The 15145-nt window shown below is 33.5% G+C and overlaps 2 protein-coding genes and 1 non-coding gene across 4 annotated transcripts; 1 reads left to right on the top strand and 2 right to left on the bottom strand.

The window, feature by feature from the left end:
• The first annotated feature begins 328 nt into the window (after positions 1-328).
• Positions 329-2484, top strand: LOC136222364 (glyoxylate/hydroxypyruvate/pyruvate reductase 2KGR-like). Its single transcript, XM_066010042.1, has 2 exons — positions 329-887; positions 1792-2484. Exons 1-2 carry the CDS (start codon positions 462-464, stop codon positions 2308-2310), a joined length of 945 nt encoding a protein of 314 aa, XP_065866114.1. The 5' UTR covers positions 329-461; the 3' UTR covers positions 2311-2484.
• Positions 2485-2755: 271 nt separating this feature from the next.
• LOC136222365 (dynein light chain 1, cytoplasmic) lies at positions 2756-3613 on the bottom strand. 2 transcript variants are annotated; one of them, XM_066010043.1, is made up of 3 exons: positions 3467-3613; positions 3210-3365; positions 2756-3120 (listed from the first exon to the last, which is right to left on the bottom strand). In XM_066010043.1, the coding sequence occupies exons 2-3, from the start codon at positions 3345-3347 to the stop codon at positions 2974-2976; spliced, it is 285 nt and encodes a 94-aa protein (XP_065866115.1). In that variant the 5' UTR covers positions 3348-3365; positions 3467-3613; the 3' UTR covers positions 2756-2973. The 2 variants fall into 2 exon arrangements, with proteins under 2 accessions (XP_065866115.1, XP_065866116.1); XM_066010044.1 differs by having other exon boundaries at positions 3504-3610.
• A 7354-nt stretch (positions 3614-10967) lies between these two features.
• LOC136225229 (small nucleolar RNA R71) lies at positions 10968-11074 on the bottom strand. Its single transcript, XR_010686955.1, has one exon. It is a non-coding gene; the product is annotated as a small nucleolar RNA R71 (small nucleolar RNA).
• Positions 11075-15145: the final 4071 nt, after the last annotated feature.

The raw sequence follows: 15145 nt of genomic DNA, 5'->3' as shown, positions 1-15145 counted from the left end.
TAAACTTATTTTGATACCTTATTTCTTCCATCAATGAGGAGTCGGTAACCCCAAGTACCCGATTAGGAGAATATCATAAGGTTGGGGGACATTATGGACTTTACATTCTCTATTCAGATTCTACCTAAAAGAATTAGATAAAACCTTTAAAAGGGTCTCATCTCTCTTATTACTTGATTGTCGAAGTGTTCTCAAAATCGTTTTTTTTGACAGATCGAGCCAGTCAACTAGTTACAGTTTTATCAGTAAATAATGAAAGAGAGTTAATTATATTAAATTCTTAATTGCAATTTGTTATCTAGATAAAGTTTAGAAGTTATAATCGGCTACATATTTTACAAAAGAAATTTAAAAATAATGTGTGCCTTCGGCTCTGTTTGCATTATATTCATAGTGCAAAAGTTTGCAGGCATTGGTGTCCTAATGACCTGGTTTTTATAAACCTCGATTCTCTATTCCAAATGGAAGGCATTGGTGTCCTGATGACCTGCCCAATGTACAAGTATCTCGAGCAAGAACTCGAAACTCGATTCCATCTTTTCAAACTCTGGGAACAACCCTCTGATAAAGCTGAGTTCTTGAAAGCGAGTGCACTCAAAATTAAAGCAATCGTAGGTAATACCAAAATCGGCGCAGATGCTCAGCTGATTGATGCTTTTCCGAATCTGGAGATCGTGGCTAGTTACAGTGTGGGATTAGATAAGATTGATCTGATAAAATGTGAAGAGAAAGGGATCAGAGTTACAAATACCCCTGACGTCTTGACCGATGATGTCGCCGACCTGGCTATAGGGTTGATTTTGGGGGTTTTGAGGAAGATTTCTGCTTCTGATGGGTATGTACGAAACGGGAAATGGAAACATGGTGACTTTCAATTGGGAACAAAGGTTTGTGCTTTGGGTTTTATTTATTCCATTTAAATATTACTTATACATTGAAACTTTTGAAATTTTGAAGTAATTTTTGATACATGGTGTTAAGGGAGAAATTTTACAGTACTTCGGTAGTAATACACACTACCAATCAAAATTGGTTTTAATTCTACTACAAAAAGCATAATTGGTGGTGGAAAAATATATATATACATGTGTCATGCATTGATTGGTAGCGAGTATTACTCCGGGAGTACTCTAAAATTACTCGTGTTGAGGTCAGAAAATGAGAGCTACTTATTAGGCTTTGAAGATTCATACTTCCACGAATTTAGGATGGTGATTTGTCTCTAAAAGTGTTGTGCTGATCGACTATTAAGGTCTTCCGAGTCTAAAACATGTATACATGTATTGAAAACACATTTCATCAGTCGCTTTCTTTTCATTTTCGATGTGTGATTCAGTCATTTTTAAGCCATTATCATCTTTTATAAACCGATCCTTACTCGGGCTTTCCATCCCAGTTTGAGACTGGATCGTGACAGGTTTGCTAGCTTCGGCTTGGTTGGTCTTCAAACCAATACATAGTGCATGAAAAGTCGGTTCTATACCAGTTATAACAATTTGATCCAATACCATATAGATGTTGTCGGCTTTGGTCCAAACACCATTTATTGTACCCCGCGTCTACATGTATTCAAAACACCTTGTATACTTCAGTAACTCACCCTTTGGGATGATTTAATAGCAGTCTAGCAGACACCATATTCCTTCAAGTTGCTTTAAGGATTAACAGAACTTGCTATATTTTCCAGTTATGATATCAATATCAAATTTATAGTAGTAAGTGATTTATTACTTCTTCATTGATAAGATATCCATTTATATATTCATTCATCATTTTATCTTGTTTGTTCAGTTCAGTGGTAAATCAGTTGGAATCATTGGGCTAGGAAGGATCGGTTCAGCAGTTGGAAAGAGAGCTGAAGCTTTTAATTGCTCCATCAGTTACCATTCCAGATCTCAAAAACCACTTACAACCTACAAATACTTCCCAAACGTCTTAGATTTGGCTAACAACTGCGAAATCCTTGTTGTTGCTTGTGCTTTGACAGACGAGACACGACATATTATCAATCGCGAAGTCATCGAAGCATTAGGTCCGAAAGGCATTCTTATAAACATTGGCAGAGGAGCACATGTAGATGAAGTTGAGCTTGTGTCTGCACTGCTTGAAGGTCGCCTAGGCGGTGCAGGGCTCGATGTGTATGAAAACGAGCCTGAGATTCCCGAAGAATTGTTTCGGCTTGACAATGTTGTTCTTCTGCCTCATGTGGGAAGTGATACTGTGGAGACAAGCATTGCAATGGCAGACCTTGTGATTGCAAACTTGGAGGCACATTTCAGCAACAAGCCCCTCTTGACTCCTGTGTCATGACTTTGTGAACAAAGCTGAATGAGTTTTTTTAGTTCTGTTTTAAAAGCTTGATAACATTCATTGCTTTTTCAACTTCCAATTACAGAAAACATGATTTATGAGATTGCAAATCGAATTCGAATTGTCTTGTTGTGTTATCCATGTATTATAAATGATTAGTTGAAGTTCCAATTTTTTCAGGGAGACTAGAACATCCATAACTCGAAAACTCTATCGTCTTGCTCATTACTCGCCGGAGAAATTCTACTATACTTTCGGAGCAATAAACCCGATTAATAGATTGATACAACTTCTTTTTGGCTTTGTGTTTCTTTTTTTTTTTTTTCTAACAACCTTCATATGGTAATATGTCTTGGCTGACTAGCTACCTGATAATCCTGTTTATAAACACATGAAAAGAACTAGAGCAAAATTAAGAAAGGTGAGAATGGAGGAGACACATGAATACTCAGAAAAGCTCTTTTTATACAAAAGGGAACATTGAATAAATGGCCCCTTTGAAAGCAGAGTACATTTACAGATTTACATATGAAAATCCAAAAGACCTTCCATGTGGTTCTTGTGTTCTTCTTTCTGCTTCTTTTCTTCCTCTCCTTTCTAAATCACTTTTTCCACAACTTTCTCTAGGCAACAACAAAACATAGCCTTAGTTTGATGAATTCCTCAAGGAGAAGATGCACCTTTAAAGATAAGGAATTTGAGTGTCTCCAATGTGAAGTAGATAAAAGACCCTTTTGAATGAGTGAAAAAACACCCAAAATTTGATCCCACCACACATTGCCATCCTCCCCCATATTTGTTGTCAAACTCCTGCCAATTTTTTATAATCAATTCAACACAAAAATGCAGAAATAGATTTGCAATCCAATGTGTGTACAAGAGAGAGAGAAAGATGATACCTTTTTAATGTGGGCAGCAATAGATTTACAATCCACGACATCATAGAGATCCAAAGCCTGAGATGCAGAAGACATAGCTAGAATTTGCATCTTCAACGGCATATCTGTGTCTTGAATCGTAGCTTTTCCTTCCAACATCTTTGCCTCTTCTTCTCTCTAAGAAAACCAAAAACCCAGTTGAGATTTGCCTAGTTCCTAATCTAAAAGGAAAAAAGAAAAAACAAAGGAGAGGAAATTAAAAAAGATGTATGTTTTACAGAAAGAAAGAAGAACAAGCAAATGCTGCAAGAATACAATGGATTTATAGGAAGGATATTCCAAATGTGAAGGAAGGAGTGAGCGGCACAGAAAACAATTTTAGGGGCTGGCTGAGGGTGGCACGAACTCCCATATTTTTCTGTCAGTTTCCATCTCTCTCCCTAAAATAAGGATTTATGTGATATTTACTTTGACCTTTCCAAAAAGTTACAATCTTTTTCTCTCTTGCTTACTTGTGTCACCGTCATTTGAGATAAAGATAGCAATGGATAAAGCTGGTGAGGCTCAATATAAGGTTAAGGATTTATTGTATTTTACTAATTACAATGGATCTCAGTTTATCTTTATTATAAAATGGTACAATTTTACTAGAAGTGTATATTTAATTTCTTAATTATAAAATAGTATAATTTTACCCTTTACGTTTCCAAGAAAGAACTATCTAACATAAAACTTGAACGGACTAGTTTGATCGTTAGTTGATTGTCACATTATATTAATTAAATAAGTTTGTCAATTTATGCAGTTTTGTGCATTTTGACTTATTATTTATAACTGTTTTAATAACACAGTAAATATTTTAAGCAATTTTCTGTGATTAACTTGTATTTTATATATATAACTATTAGTATTTTAATAAGTTGTTTATAACTATGTAACTATACGATAAATATTTTAGACATATTTGATATTTGAAACCCGTTAATAACGAGTAAAATAATAATAACTATGTTGTTCAAATGTTATGTTAAATAGAAGTAAAATTGATATTGCTAAAAAAAAAATATTAGGGTGAACCGTTAGATTCAAATGGAGAAAAAAAATCAATTTGAAAACCAGCTTTTCACTATACAACCCCATCTAGGTTCTTACAAGTTACAAACTTATGTTCTTACAAATTCTTAAATTTATGTTATAGAGTTCTTTAATTTTATATAAAAAGAATACTTGAACCTTTTTAATAAAGATTCGTTGAAGTGCTTTTAAAACAAATAAATAATGTATACCAAAAATTTCACAAGATAAAATTAATAAGGATTTCTCAAACCATATACAATTGATAGAATTTAACGCAATAATATTAATGACGTGTCTCGTTCCGTTATCGAAACCTAAATTGATACATTTTTTAAACGTTAAATTTATATTGATATTACTTTATATGTGGAGCCTAAATTGATACTTCTTCAAAAATAATTGGTCTATTTTAATACCTTATCCTAAAGATGTATTTTACTTATTTATATTGAACATAAAACTAAACAAGAATAAAGTCTAATCATATGAAGGTCAAAGCATGCATTGCCATAATAATAATAATAATAATAATACCTACAATTTTTAAATCAATTTTTTTAAAATATTTTAAGAGATAAATGCACTTGTAATTATCGTTATATAACGGTGATATATTTTGTGGTGACGTAATATAAAGATAAATAGAAAAGAATCCAAACAAAAAATGACGTAGGAAAAGAAAGATCCATCGATGAATTAGTGTAGAGTGGTTGGTATTACTTACGTGGATAATCACTAATTAATTTTCACTAATAATAATAATAATAATATACCTTTTAAATCATTTTCTTAATATTTTAAGAGATAAATGCATTTATAATTATCATTTCAAAAAGAAAAGAAAAACATATTTATAACGGTGATATATTTTGTGGTGACGTGGTGATGTAAAGCCATATATAGAAGGGATCTAAACGCATGAAAGGAAAGATCCACCAATAAATAAATTAGTGTAGAGTGATTTATTTTTACTTATGTGGATAATAATCTCGTTTAATGGATGAATCGATCCAATCTCCATATAATTGGTACTATTTGATTTGTTCTTTTGGGCCACTTCAACGTTTTAAACTAGGTTATTTGAATTAATTGAATAATTAAAAATAAAATGGTTAATACACATATTTGCCCATGTGTTTTCACGGAAAAACAGATTTATTCTTAAATCAAATAAATCCATAAAATTATCTATGAATTTTTCATAAACCTGCAATTATACCCTAATCTGACGGAACTGCTAAACGGCGATGACATCAAATCTTCTTGTCTCCAAAAAAATTGGATGGCGACAATCAAAATTCATTTGGTTTCTTATTGTTTTTTTATTGTTATTGCTTTTGGATTAATTAGGAGGTTTAGACGTCATTTTATTAGGTTGATTGAGCTTTTATGAAAATGAATTTTGACCAATCTGTTCTTCTAACTTGTTTTTAATCGAAATTGAATGTGCATATTTTTTTCTGTTTGTGATTGGTTGTTCTTTTCTGAAGTTTTTCGGGAGATTAGAAGGTTTGATGTCATCGCCGTTTAGCAGCTCCGTCAGATTAGGATATAATTGCAGGTTTATGGAAAATTCAGGGATAGTTTTGTGGGTTTATTTGATTTAAGGGCAAATCTGTTTTTCCGAGAAAACACAAGGGCAAATATGTGTATTAACCCAAAATAAAATAACATAAACAAGAATAAATAAAATAAACAACATAAGAACTTTACATGGTGCGACCAATTCGTACTTATTTTTATTTTTATAGCAGATAAGAAACTTTAGTTATTGGCTTAATACATATATTGCCTTTGTACTTGGATCAAAATTTCAACAGCTTCCTCGACTTTCAAAAGTTCCAAATGGTCTTTTAATTTTATCCAATTGTATTCAATAATCATGTATTCTTATTCAGTTGCATTTAATAACACTCTATTCTTGTTCAATCGCATTTAATAACTCATTATTGTTGTCCAGTTACATTCAATAACCCTAAAACATCAACTGTCCTGTGAACTTTCAAAAGTTTCGAATTATTTATCTATTTGTCATTTTCATTTTAACACGTGGCGGAGTATGTCTCCCATTTTTTTGCATCCAATGAATTTTATTGAGAAATAAGGGCTTATTGAATGCAATTGGATAAAAATAGTTGATTATTTGAAACTTTAAAAATTTAGAAAGGCAGTTGAAGCTTTGAGTCAAATACATGGGGCAATATATGTATTACGTCATTATTATTGGAACAACCAAGAATAATTTTATAAGATAAATTTATGAAATTTCACAAACCCAAAAATTTTCTTAGAAATTTTATATCCAAGTGTTTTCCTGACTTTCTAATTTTCTTTGATCTCAATTATGATTTAAATCAAATATTGCATCTTAAAAATTAATAAAAACAGAAAACGCATTTGTATGACCAACTATTCTAAAAGAATGTTTTACCAAAATAATGCTTTCCCACACCACACTATTAAAAAATCAAGTTTTCTCATACTATTTAAAAATTAAGCTTTTCCATATATTAATTAATTATGAATTAGTAGCAAATATTAACAATATCCTCCTTAACTATTGATGGGTGATAGGGCTAAAGCGTACAATGTCAATTAAGAGCAAGTGAACGTATTAAGTAGTAAAGTTTCGAAAAATAGTATCAATCCCACAATGACTAATATTCAATTCCCTGCTCGTACTAAAATCTTATACTCCCTTCATTCCTTTTTAGAAGTCATTCTAGCAATTGAATTTTTTTTCCAAAATATAAGTCTTTCTAGCTTTTCAAGAACTTTTAGTATAGTTTTCCGGTCAAAGCATTAACTTTTTTTGTCTTGATCCATGTGTTTTTCAAAATTACAAGACTTATTCACCAACCATTAGATGAGAGAGAAATTAATTTTAGTTAATCAATGTAAATTCATTAATGTCACTCTATATTAATTGTATTTCTTAATTTGTGTGAAACAACCTAGAATGACTTATATTTTGGAATTGAGGGAGTATTATCTAAGGTCTCATTTAGGTGAATTTGATTTGTAGTTTAAACTAATGGTTTAGCTAAAAAGCAAGGCAAATTAACAATTGATTTTTCTATGTATAAGTGGAAAGGCTAAGACTTTGGATCCCCGTGTTGACTCCTATGGACTAATATGTGTACGTTGTAGCTTTCCTTAAAAATATAATAACTCTGGCTTAGAACTATTAACTCTATTCCAAGCACCTCTATGGCGATGCTTGATTAGGAAAAATCTCTAAGTATGTTTGGAAGCATTAATTATTATGAAATCTAAGACTAAGTCGTAACCTAGACCATGAAGTCGCACTATCCGGTTAAGGTATATGAATAACTAAATTGCTCGATTAAATCGTTTACTTGATTAGCTTTCACAATTCAACCTCTCTAACTAATTACTTAGTTAGGCTTCTTAGATAGAGGTAAGCAAATATGTTTAGCTAATTATCTCGTTATTCTTCCTACAACACATCGTAAAGACTTATAACGACCCATACTTATCAAACACGATTCACCGTCATCCTAGCCTAAAGAGGTTTAGCTCATGTTTAAGCTAAAGTACATAGGGATGGTGAGATGGATTGATGTTGAACTCATGTTCATCAAGACGGGTTACCAATTCAAGAATATAAGATGAAGAAGAGTGTAGATAAAGAGAAAACTTAAATTAAATAACTAATATTGAGAAATAGAGATGAAGAACAAACCAATATTGAGCTTGCTGGAAAGTACAACGAAATTACTAAAGTAAACTAATAATAAACGAATGTATAATAAAAACTAAATTGAAAGTAAGCTAAGACTAAATTAAGATACCAATTACATTGAAAAAGACTATTTATAGGAATAAATCAATCCCTTTAAGCCCTAGGACGTTCTTTGATCTCTAGTAGGTCCTCTAGCCTTTCTTTGGTCAGATTAGAATTGTCAAAGTCTAATAAAAATGAGCACTTTTAAGTAGAGTTTTGATAGAAGTCAACTACTAAATTCCTCCACAGTTTGCCAAGTTGTTATGTCTACCTAACTGAGATACTTGCTTTTTACGCATCTTACGACTTTGACTTGTGTTTCCTTCATTGACTTGGATTTGGGGCTCCTCTTCAAGTAAGGTGAGGCAACTCATCTAGTTATATGAAGTAGCTCGCCGAGTTGCTTCATGATTTTCGCCCCTTTTCCCTGTTTAAGGCCCGAAACTATATGAAATAGCTTAAAACTCCAATTAAAATCATAATAAGGCAGAAGATACTATAAATCAGAGGAAAACATACAGAAAACACATAAATAAAGATAAAATCAAGCTATAAAATCCTATCGAAAATGGTGATAACAATGAGGCCTTTAGGCCCCGAGCCCATTCCATGGATTGACCCACTTAAAGCCTATCTCGTGATGCATAGCCCACCCCTCAATGATAGAATTGTCTACCGCCGACACTCATCGAGTGTCCAAAATCAAAGAGAAGGCCCATTCTGAGCAATGAGAATATTGGAAGGAAAATTTCTAAAGATTCTTGGATACAAAATTACTAGACGGAGCTATTGTTAAGCCTAAAATATCATCAATAATTACATCAATATTGCTACGAATTTATGCTATTTATAACTGTTTAGGAAGCTTTTACTCTCGAATATGTTTCTTTCTTGTAAGGTACATAAATATTTGGTAAAATCCAAATAGGAACGAAAAGAGCTCGAAAACAGAAGAAAAACCCTACAAAAGGAGTCGAAGACGACAGAAATTAATAACGCCAAATCGAGGACGCGAACGAAAGCTGAAAAACCGAAAAACGTTCCGTGCCGCGACCGCGGCTCCCAAATTCACGGTCGCGACACGCGTTCCCCAGCTTCTCCTTCCTTCGTTTGAAGACCAATTGATGCTCCCCCATTCTCAGTAGAGAATTTAATATTCTCGGTACGAGCAGGAGATTTTAGAGGCATAGTTACACACTTTCGTTTTCGACGAAACGCGATCGTTCGGGTGGATAAAGACGTCCTTTCGCAACGGACACGATTCTTCACAACGGACACGACACTTCAATCAAGACTCTTCAACATCTATAAATAAAGAGTTGATGGAGAGTTGAAAATATGTAGAAAAAAGAGATTAGTATAGAATTTATGCAGAAATTCTGAATCAAGTGATTCAGAAGTTAGATTTCGATTCTGTAAAAAGCAATATGTTGTACACACATTGTTTATTCAATAATAACAAGTTTAGTAGCGTTTAGACATTGTTCCAGTTTAGTTTTCATTTTGGTAGTAGACCGACCCAGTCTCTATTACAAAGATTCAACGAGAAGATTGAGTAGAGGATCCGCCCCTGAGCCTGACAAACTCTAACGAAACCCAAGGAAATGATTGATCAACCCGTTCACTTGCAAGCCGTCGAATGTTTCCATGCTCCATGTTCTCTGTAAACTTGTATCAATTTATATTTCATCTAATAAAGTTTGTTCTATTCAATAGATTTTTATGCAGCACTTATGGTAACCAATCCACTAAAGTGACTGCTGGTGTTTTCATTAAAACGTATTTAATCCAAAATCTTTACAAGGAAACTTTGTTGAACACTTAGGCAAATTATTATCTCGAAAGAATTTTAATTTGATTAAGGGCAACTATCCCGAAAGGGTTTTGTCATGTTCAAAGCCAATTAATTAGAGGTTCCGTCATTTATTTCATCTTTATAATTCGTACAAAGTTTAAAGTTGTTTTCTTTGCTTAATGCAAACGAATACATTCGTTTACTTTTCTAAAAAGTACTAAACGTTCCTATCTTGCAAATTCATTCTTAAATCAGAATATTTTCTAACGTTTTCATACTCTAATCTAATTCTCATTCTAGCAATTTCAAAACCAAAACCGATTAAACGATTTTCCATATTATAAACCTAAAAGTAAATTTAACCGATTATAAATAAGTTTTGTTTAAAAAACGTTCCCTGTGGGATCGATATCTTTTATTACTACAAGCGTATACCGTGCACTTGCGGAAATCGCTCAACAAGTTTTTGGCGCCGTTGCCGGGGAACGCCAAAATTTTTGACAAAATTTTAAATTTTTCGTGTTTTATTATGAATCTAGGTTTATTCATACTTATTCAAACTTTTATATTTTATTTATTTTCAATTACTAACATATTTATTTTTCAAATTATGTTTTGTAGGTAGTTTCGGTTCGTGCGAAATTTCAAGTTCATGCGCAGTTCTCGAAGTTCAGACACGTCACCAGATCCTATTGACCCAGAAATTGAAAGAACTCTTAAAAAGAACAAGAAAGAAAAGAAAAACAAAAACAAAACCCCAATAAAAACTAAAATTACCGAGCCAGAAGTTATGGCCACACTTATGGATTACGCTAGGCCAGGAGTGGCCGGTGTAACAAACAGTATAGTTAGACCCCAAATTAATGCACATCATTTTGAAATTAAGCCTGCATTGCTTAATATGTTGCAAAATAATGTAACGTTTTACGGGTTACCTAACGAAAATCCTAATACCCATTTGACAAATTTCTTAGAAATTTGTGACACTTTTAAAATTACTGATGTAACTGCAGAAGCAATCAAACTTCGCCTTTTTCCTTTTACTTTGAAGGATCGAGCCAAAGAATGGTTAACTTCTATGCCAGCCGCATCAATTGAGACTTGGGAGCAATTAGCCCAAACATTTTTATCAAAAAAATTTCCTTTAGCAAAAACCGCAAGAGTCATTAAAGAGTTAACATCTTTTTCTCAAAATGATAATGGAACTCTTTATGAGTCTTGGGAACGTTTTAAAGAACTTCAACGTTTATGCCCACACCACCAATTGCCCGCCGAACTTTTAATGCAAACATTTTATAATGGACTAAATCCTACAACTAGAGGTTCATTGGACGCTATGTCTGGAGGGTTATTCATGAAGAAAACATCTGCCCAAGCAAGAGAACTTTTGGAGGAAATGGCAATCAACAGCAGTATGTGGCCCGCGGAACGTGGACACGTACCATTAGAGAAACCATCATCCTCAACAACATCATCAGTTAAAGGTATAGTGAATCTTGATCCAGTAGCGATGTTGCAAGCCCAATTTTCTGCCTTATCGCACAAAATTGATAGGTTTATGGCACCGTGTGATTCTAATGGTAAGCCAATCCAAACAGATGTGGATTACGAAGGTATGAGTGAAATTGAACAGGTAAATTTTGTCCAAGGGCAAAACCAAAATAATAACCCTTATTCCAATACATATAATCCTGGATGGAGAAATCATTCTAACTTTAACTGGAGAGATAATAATAATGCTAATGCTAATCAAAATCGTACTACTAATTATCAAAATCAATCCAGAGATTCGATTAGCACTTTATCTTCTAAAATCGACAAAATTATTGATGCTATGAGCGGAAAAATAAGTAATCACGATGATGGTTTTAAACGGATCGAGAATAAATTCGATCAGCTTATTAAAAACCAATCATCTAGCATCCATAATTTGGAGATTCAAATTGGACAACTCGCTAAATCAATTCCATCCCGCAAAAAGGGAAGTCTTCCAAGCCATACGGAAGAAAATCCTAAAGAGCATGTTAAGGCTATCACTCTTCGTTCAGGGAAAAATTACTTAGGCCCGGAAATGCCCGGAAATTCGACCTTACCTGGAACTGATTTACCGAAACCCAAAGAAGATACATTAAAACAAAAAGATGCACCAATTGACTCTAGTACAAAAACTTTTGTACCCAAACCACCTTTTCCACACAAAGTCCGCAATAAGGACTATGACAAACAACTTTTAACATTTTTAGACAAACTTAAGAATTTGCATATTAATTTAACGTTTATGGATGCGATTACACAAATTCCCAATTATGTAAATTCCTCAAAGATTTAATTTCAAAGAAAATCAGTTGGGAAGGAATTTCATCCATTTCGCTAACTGAAGATTGCAGTTCGATTGTGTCAAGTAATTTGCCCACAAAACTCAAGGATCCCGGATGTTTTACCATTCCGTGTAAATTGGGAGATATGGAATTTCCCAGTTGTCTCTGTGATTTAGGAGCAAGCATTAACTTGATGCCATTATCTATTTTTAATAAGTTAGGCTTAGAAGAAGACATCAAACGTACCAATATGGTTTTGCAATTAGCGGATCAAACCACTAAAAGACCATACGGTATAATTGAGGATGTTCTAGTTAAAGTTGACAAATTTATTTTTCCTACAGATTTCGTTATTTTAGATTTTTCTTATGACGTAAATTGTCCGTTAATCTTTGGTAGACCGTTCATGAACACGGGACGTGCTCTAGTTGATGTGTCGGAAGGGAAAGTAGTTTTAAGAATAGGCGATGATAAGATTGAGTTTGATATGAATCAAGCGAATGAAATATCCTATGGAGGATTTCGCTTGTATGAAACTTGATTTAATTGAAGAATGTGTAAATGACATTGTTCAAAAAGAAGAAATAATAGAACCTATAATGAGTGAGGAACTAGAAGATAAGGACCCAGAACCTTTGATTCGAGAAGATGGACCAGTTCCGCCTTCAACTATAGTTCCACCTAAATTAGAACTTAAAGAATTACCAAGTCATTTAAGGTACGCTTTCTTAGGCGAAGGCGATTCTCTACCTATTATTATCTCTAACAAATTAACACAAGTCCAAGAAGAGAAATTGAAAGAAGTTGTTAGAAATAGGATAGGAAGTATGGGTTGGCAAATTTCAGACTTAAAAGGTATTAATCCGAGCATCGTAATGCACAGAATTCACTTAGAAGAAGATAAGCCACCTAAAGCGGATAGGCAAACACGCCTAAATCCGAATATGAAAGAAGTAGTAAAAAATGAGATTACTAAACTTCTGGACAATGGAATCATCTACCCTATTTCGGATAGTGAATGGGTTAGTCCAATCCATTGTGTACCTAAAAAGGGAGGCATAACAGTTGTAAGGAATGAAGAAGGTGAATTAATACCTACACGAACCACCACTGGTTGGAGGGTTTGTATAGATTATAGAAATTTAAATAAAGCAACTAGGAAATATCATTTTCCTCTTCCTTTCATTGATCAAATGATCGAAAGGATAGCTGGTCATGCTTTCTACTGTTTTCTAGATGGTTACTCCGGATTCTTTCAAATATACATTTACCCGGATGACCAAGATAAAACAACCTTCACATGTCCTTACGAACATTTGCATATAGGAGAATGCCATTTGGTCTATGTAACGCACCTGCAACATTTCAACGTTGTATGACTGCGATTTTTAATGATTTCATTGAAGATATCATGGAAGTTTTTATGGACGATTTTTCAGTTTATGGAGATTCTTTTGATTCGTGCCTAGAAAACTTGGATAAAGTTTTGTCTAGGTGTGAAGAAACAAATTTGGTATTAAACTGGGAAAAATGTCATTTCATGGTTGACGAAGGAATTGTTTTAGGTCACAAAATATCTGAAAAAGGATTAGAAGTAGATAGAGCAAAAACCTCTGTAATAGAGAAACTACCCCCTCCAACTACTGTTAAGGGAGTAAGATCATTTTTAGGACATGCCGGTTTTTACAGAAGATTTATTAAGAATTTTTTTGTAATTTCCAAACCACTCACTAATCTACTCATGAAATATTCTACCTTTGATTTTAATGAAGATTGCGTTAAAGCTTTCGAAACCTTAAAAACAGCTTTAGTCAGTGCACCTGTTATTGCTAAACCCGATTGGGATTTACCATTTGAAATTATGTGTGATGCAAGTGATTTAGCTGTCGGATGTGTTTTAGGACAAAGGAAGGATAAGAAACTTCATGTCATTTATTATGCAAGTCACACACTTTCCGATGCACAATTAAACTACACTACAACTGAGAAAGAAATGTTAGCTGTAGTTTTTGCATGTGATAAGTTTAGGTCATACTTGTTAGGTTCGAAAGTTATTATTTACACTGATCATGCAGCATTAAGATATTTATTTGCTAAGAAGGATGCAAAACCACGTCTAATTAGATGGGTTTTATTGTTACAAGAATTTGATATAGAAATAAAAGACAAAAAGGGAGTAGAAAACCTTGTCGCCGATCATCTATCGAGACTTAAAGATGAAAACGGTCTCATAGGTGAAACTAACGGTATACGAGATGATTTCCCTGATGAACATCTCTATCAAATGAAAAGTGTCATGTCACCATGGTATGCAGATATTGCTAATTATCTTGCAGCCAATATTGTTCCGGAAGGATTAAATTTCCAACAAAAGAAGAAATTTTTCTTCGACATTAAACAGTATTTTTGGGAACATCCTTTTCTGTTCAAAACTTGTGGTGACGGGATAATTAGGAGATACGTTGGTGAAAATGAATTTGAATCCATAATGTTGGAATGTCATTCTAGCTCTTATGGAGGACATAATGGAGCTAACAAGACAGCAGCTAGAATATTTGAATGTGGTTTCTTTTGGCCTACGATGTTTAAAGACGTCCGTTCATTTATTACTCGTTGTGATAAGTGCCAAAGAACAGGAAATCTAGGAAGGAAAGATGAGATGCCCCTCACAACTATATTAGAAGTTGAAGTCTTCGATATGTGGGGAATAGATTTCATGGGACCTTTTCCCCCTTCTAATGGTAAAACTTACATATTAGTTGCCGTTGATTATATTTCAAAGTGGGTTGAAGCAATTGCAACCCCGGCGAGCTATTCTAAAGTTGTTGTTAATTTTCTTGACGATATATTTTGTAGATTTGGTTGTCCAAGAGTCATCGTTAGTGATGGTGGTGCTCATTTTATAAACCGAAGTTTTGAAACGCTTATGAAAAAATATGGAGTACGCCACCGCGTATCAACGCCATACCATCCTCAGTCAAATGGTCAGGCGGAGATATCAAATAGAGAACTCAAATGG

This window comes from Euphorbia lathyris, chromosome 3 (assembly GCF_963576675.1).
Source record: "Euphorbia lathyris chromosome 3, ddEupLath1.1, whole genome shotgun sequence".
Taxonomy (NCBI): Eukaryota; Viridiplantae; Streptophyta; class Magnoliopsida; order Malpighiales; family Euphorbiaceae; genus Euphorbia; species Euphorbia lathyris.
The sequence above is the reverse complement of the archived record's forward strand: the minus strand, read 5'-3'. Positions and strand labels throughout refer to the sequence as shown.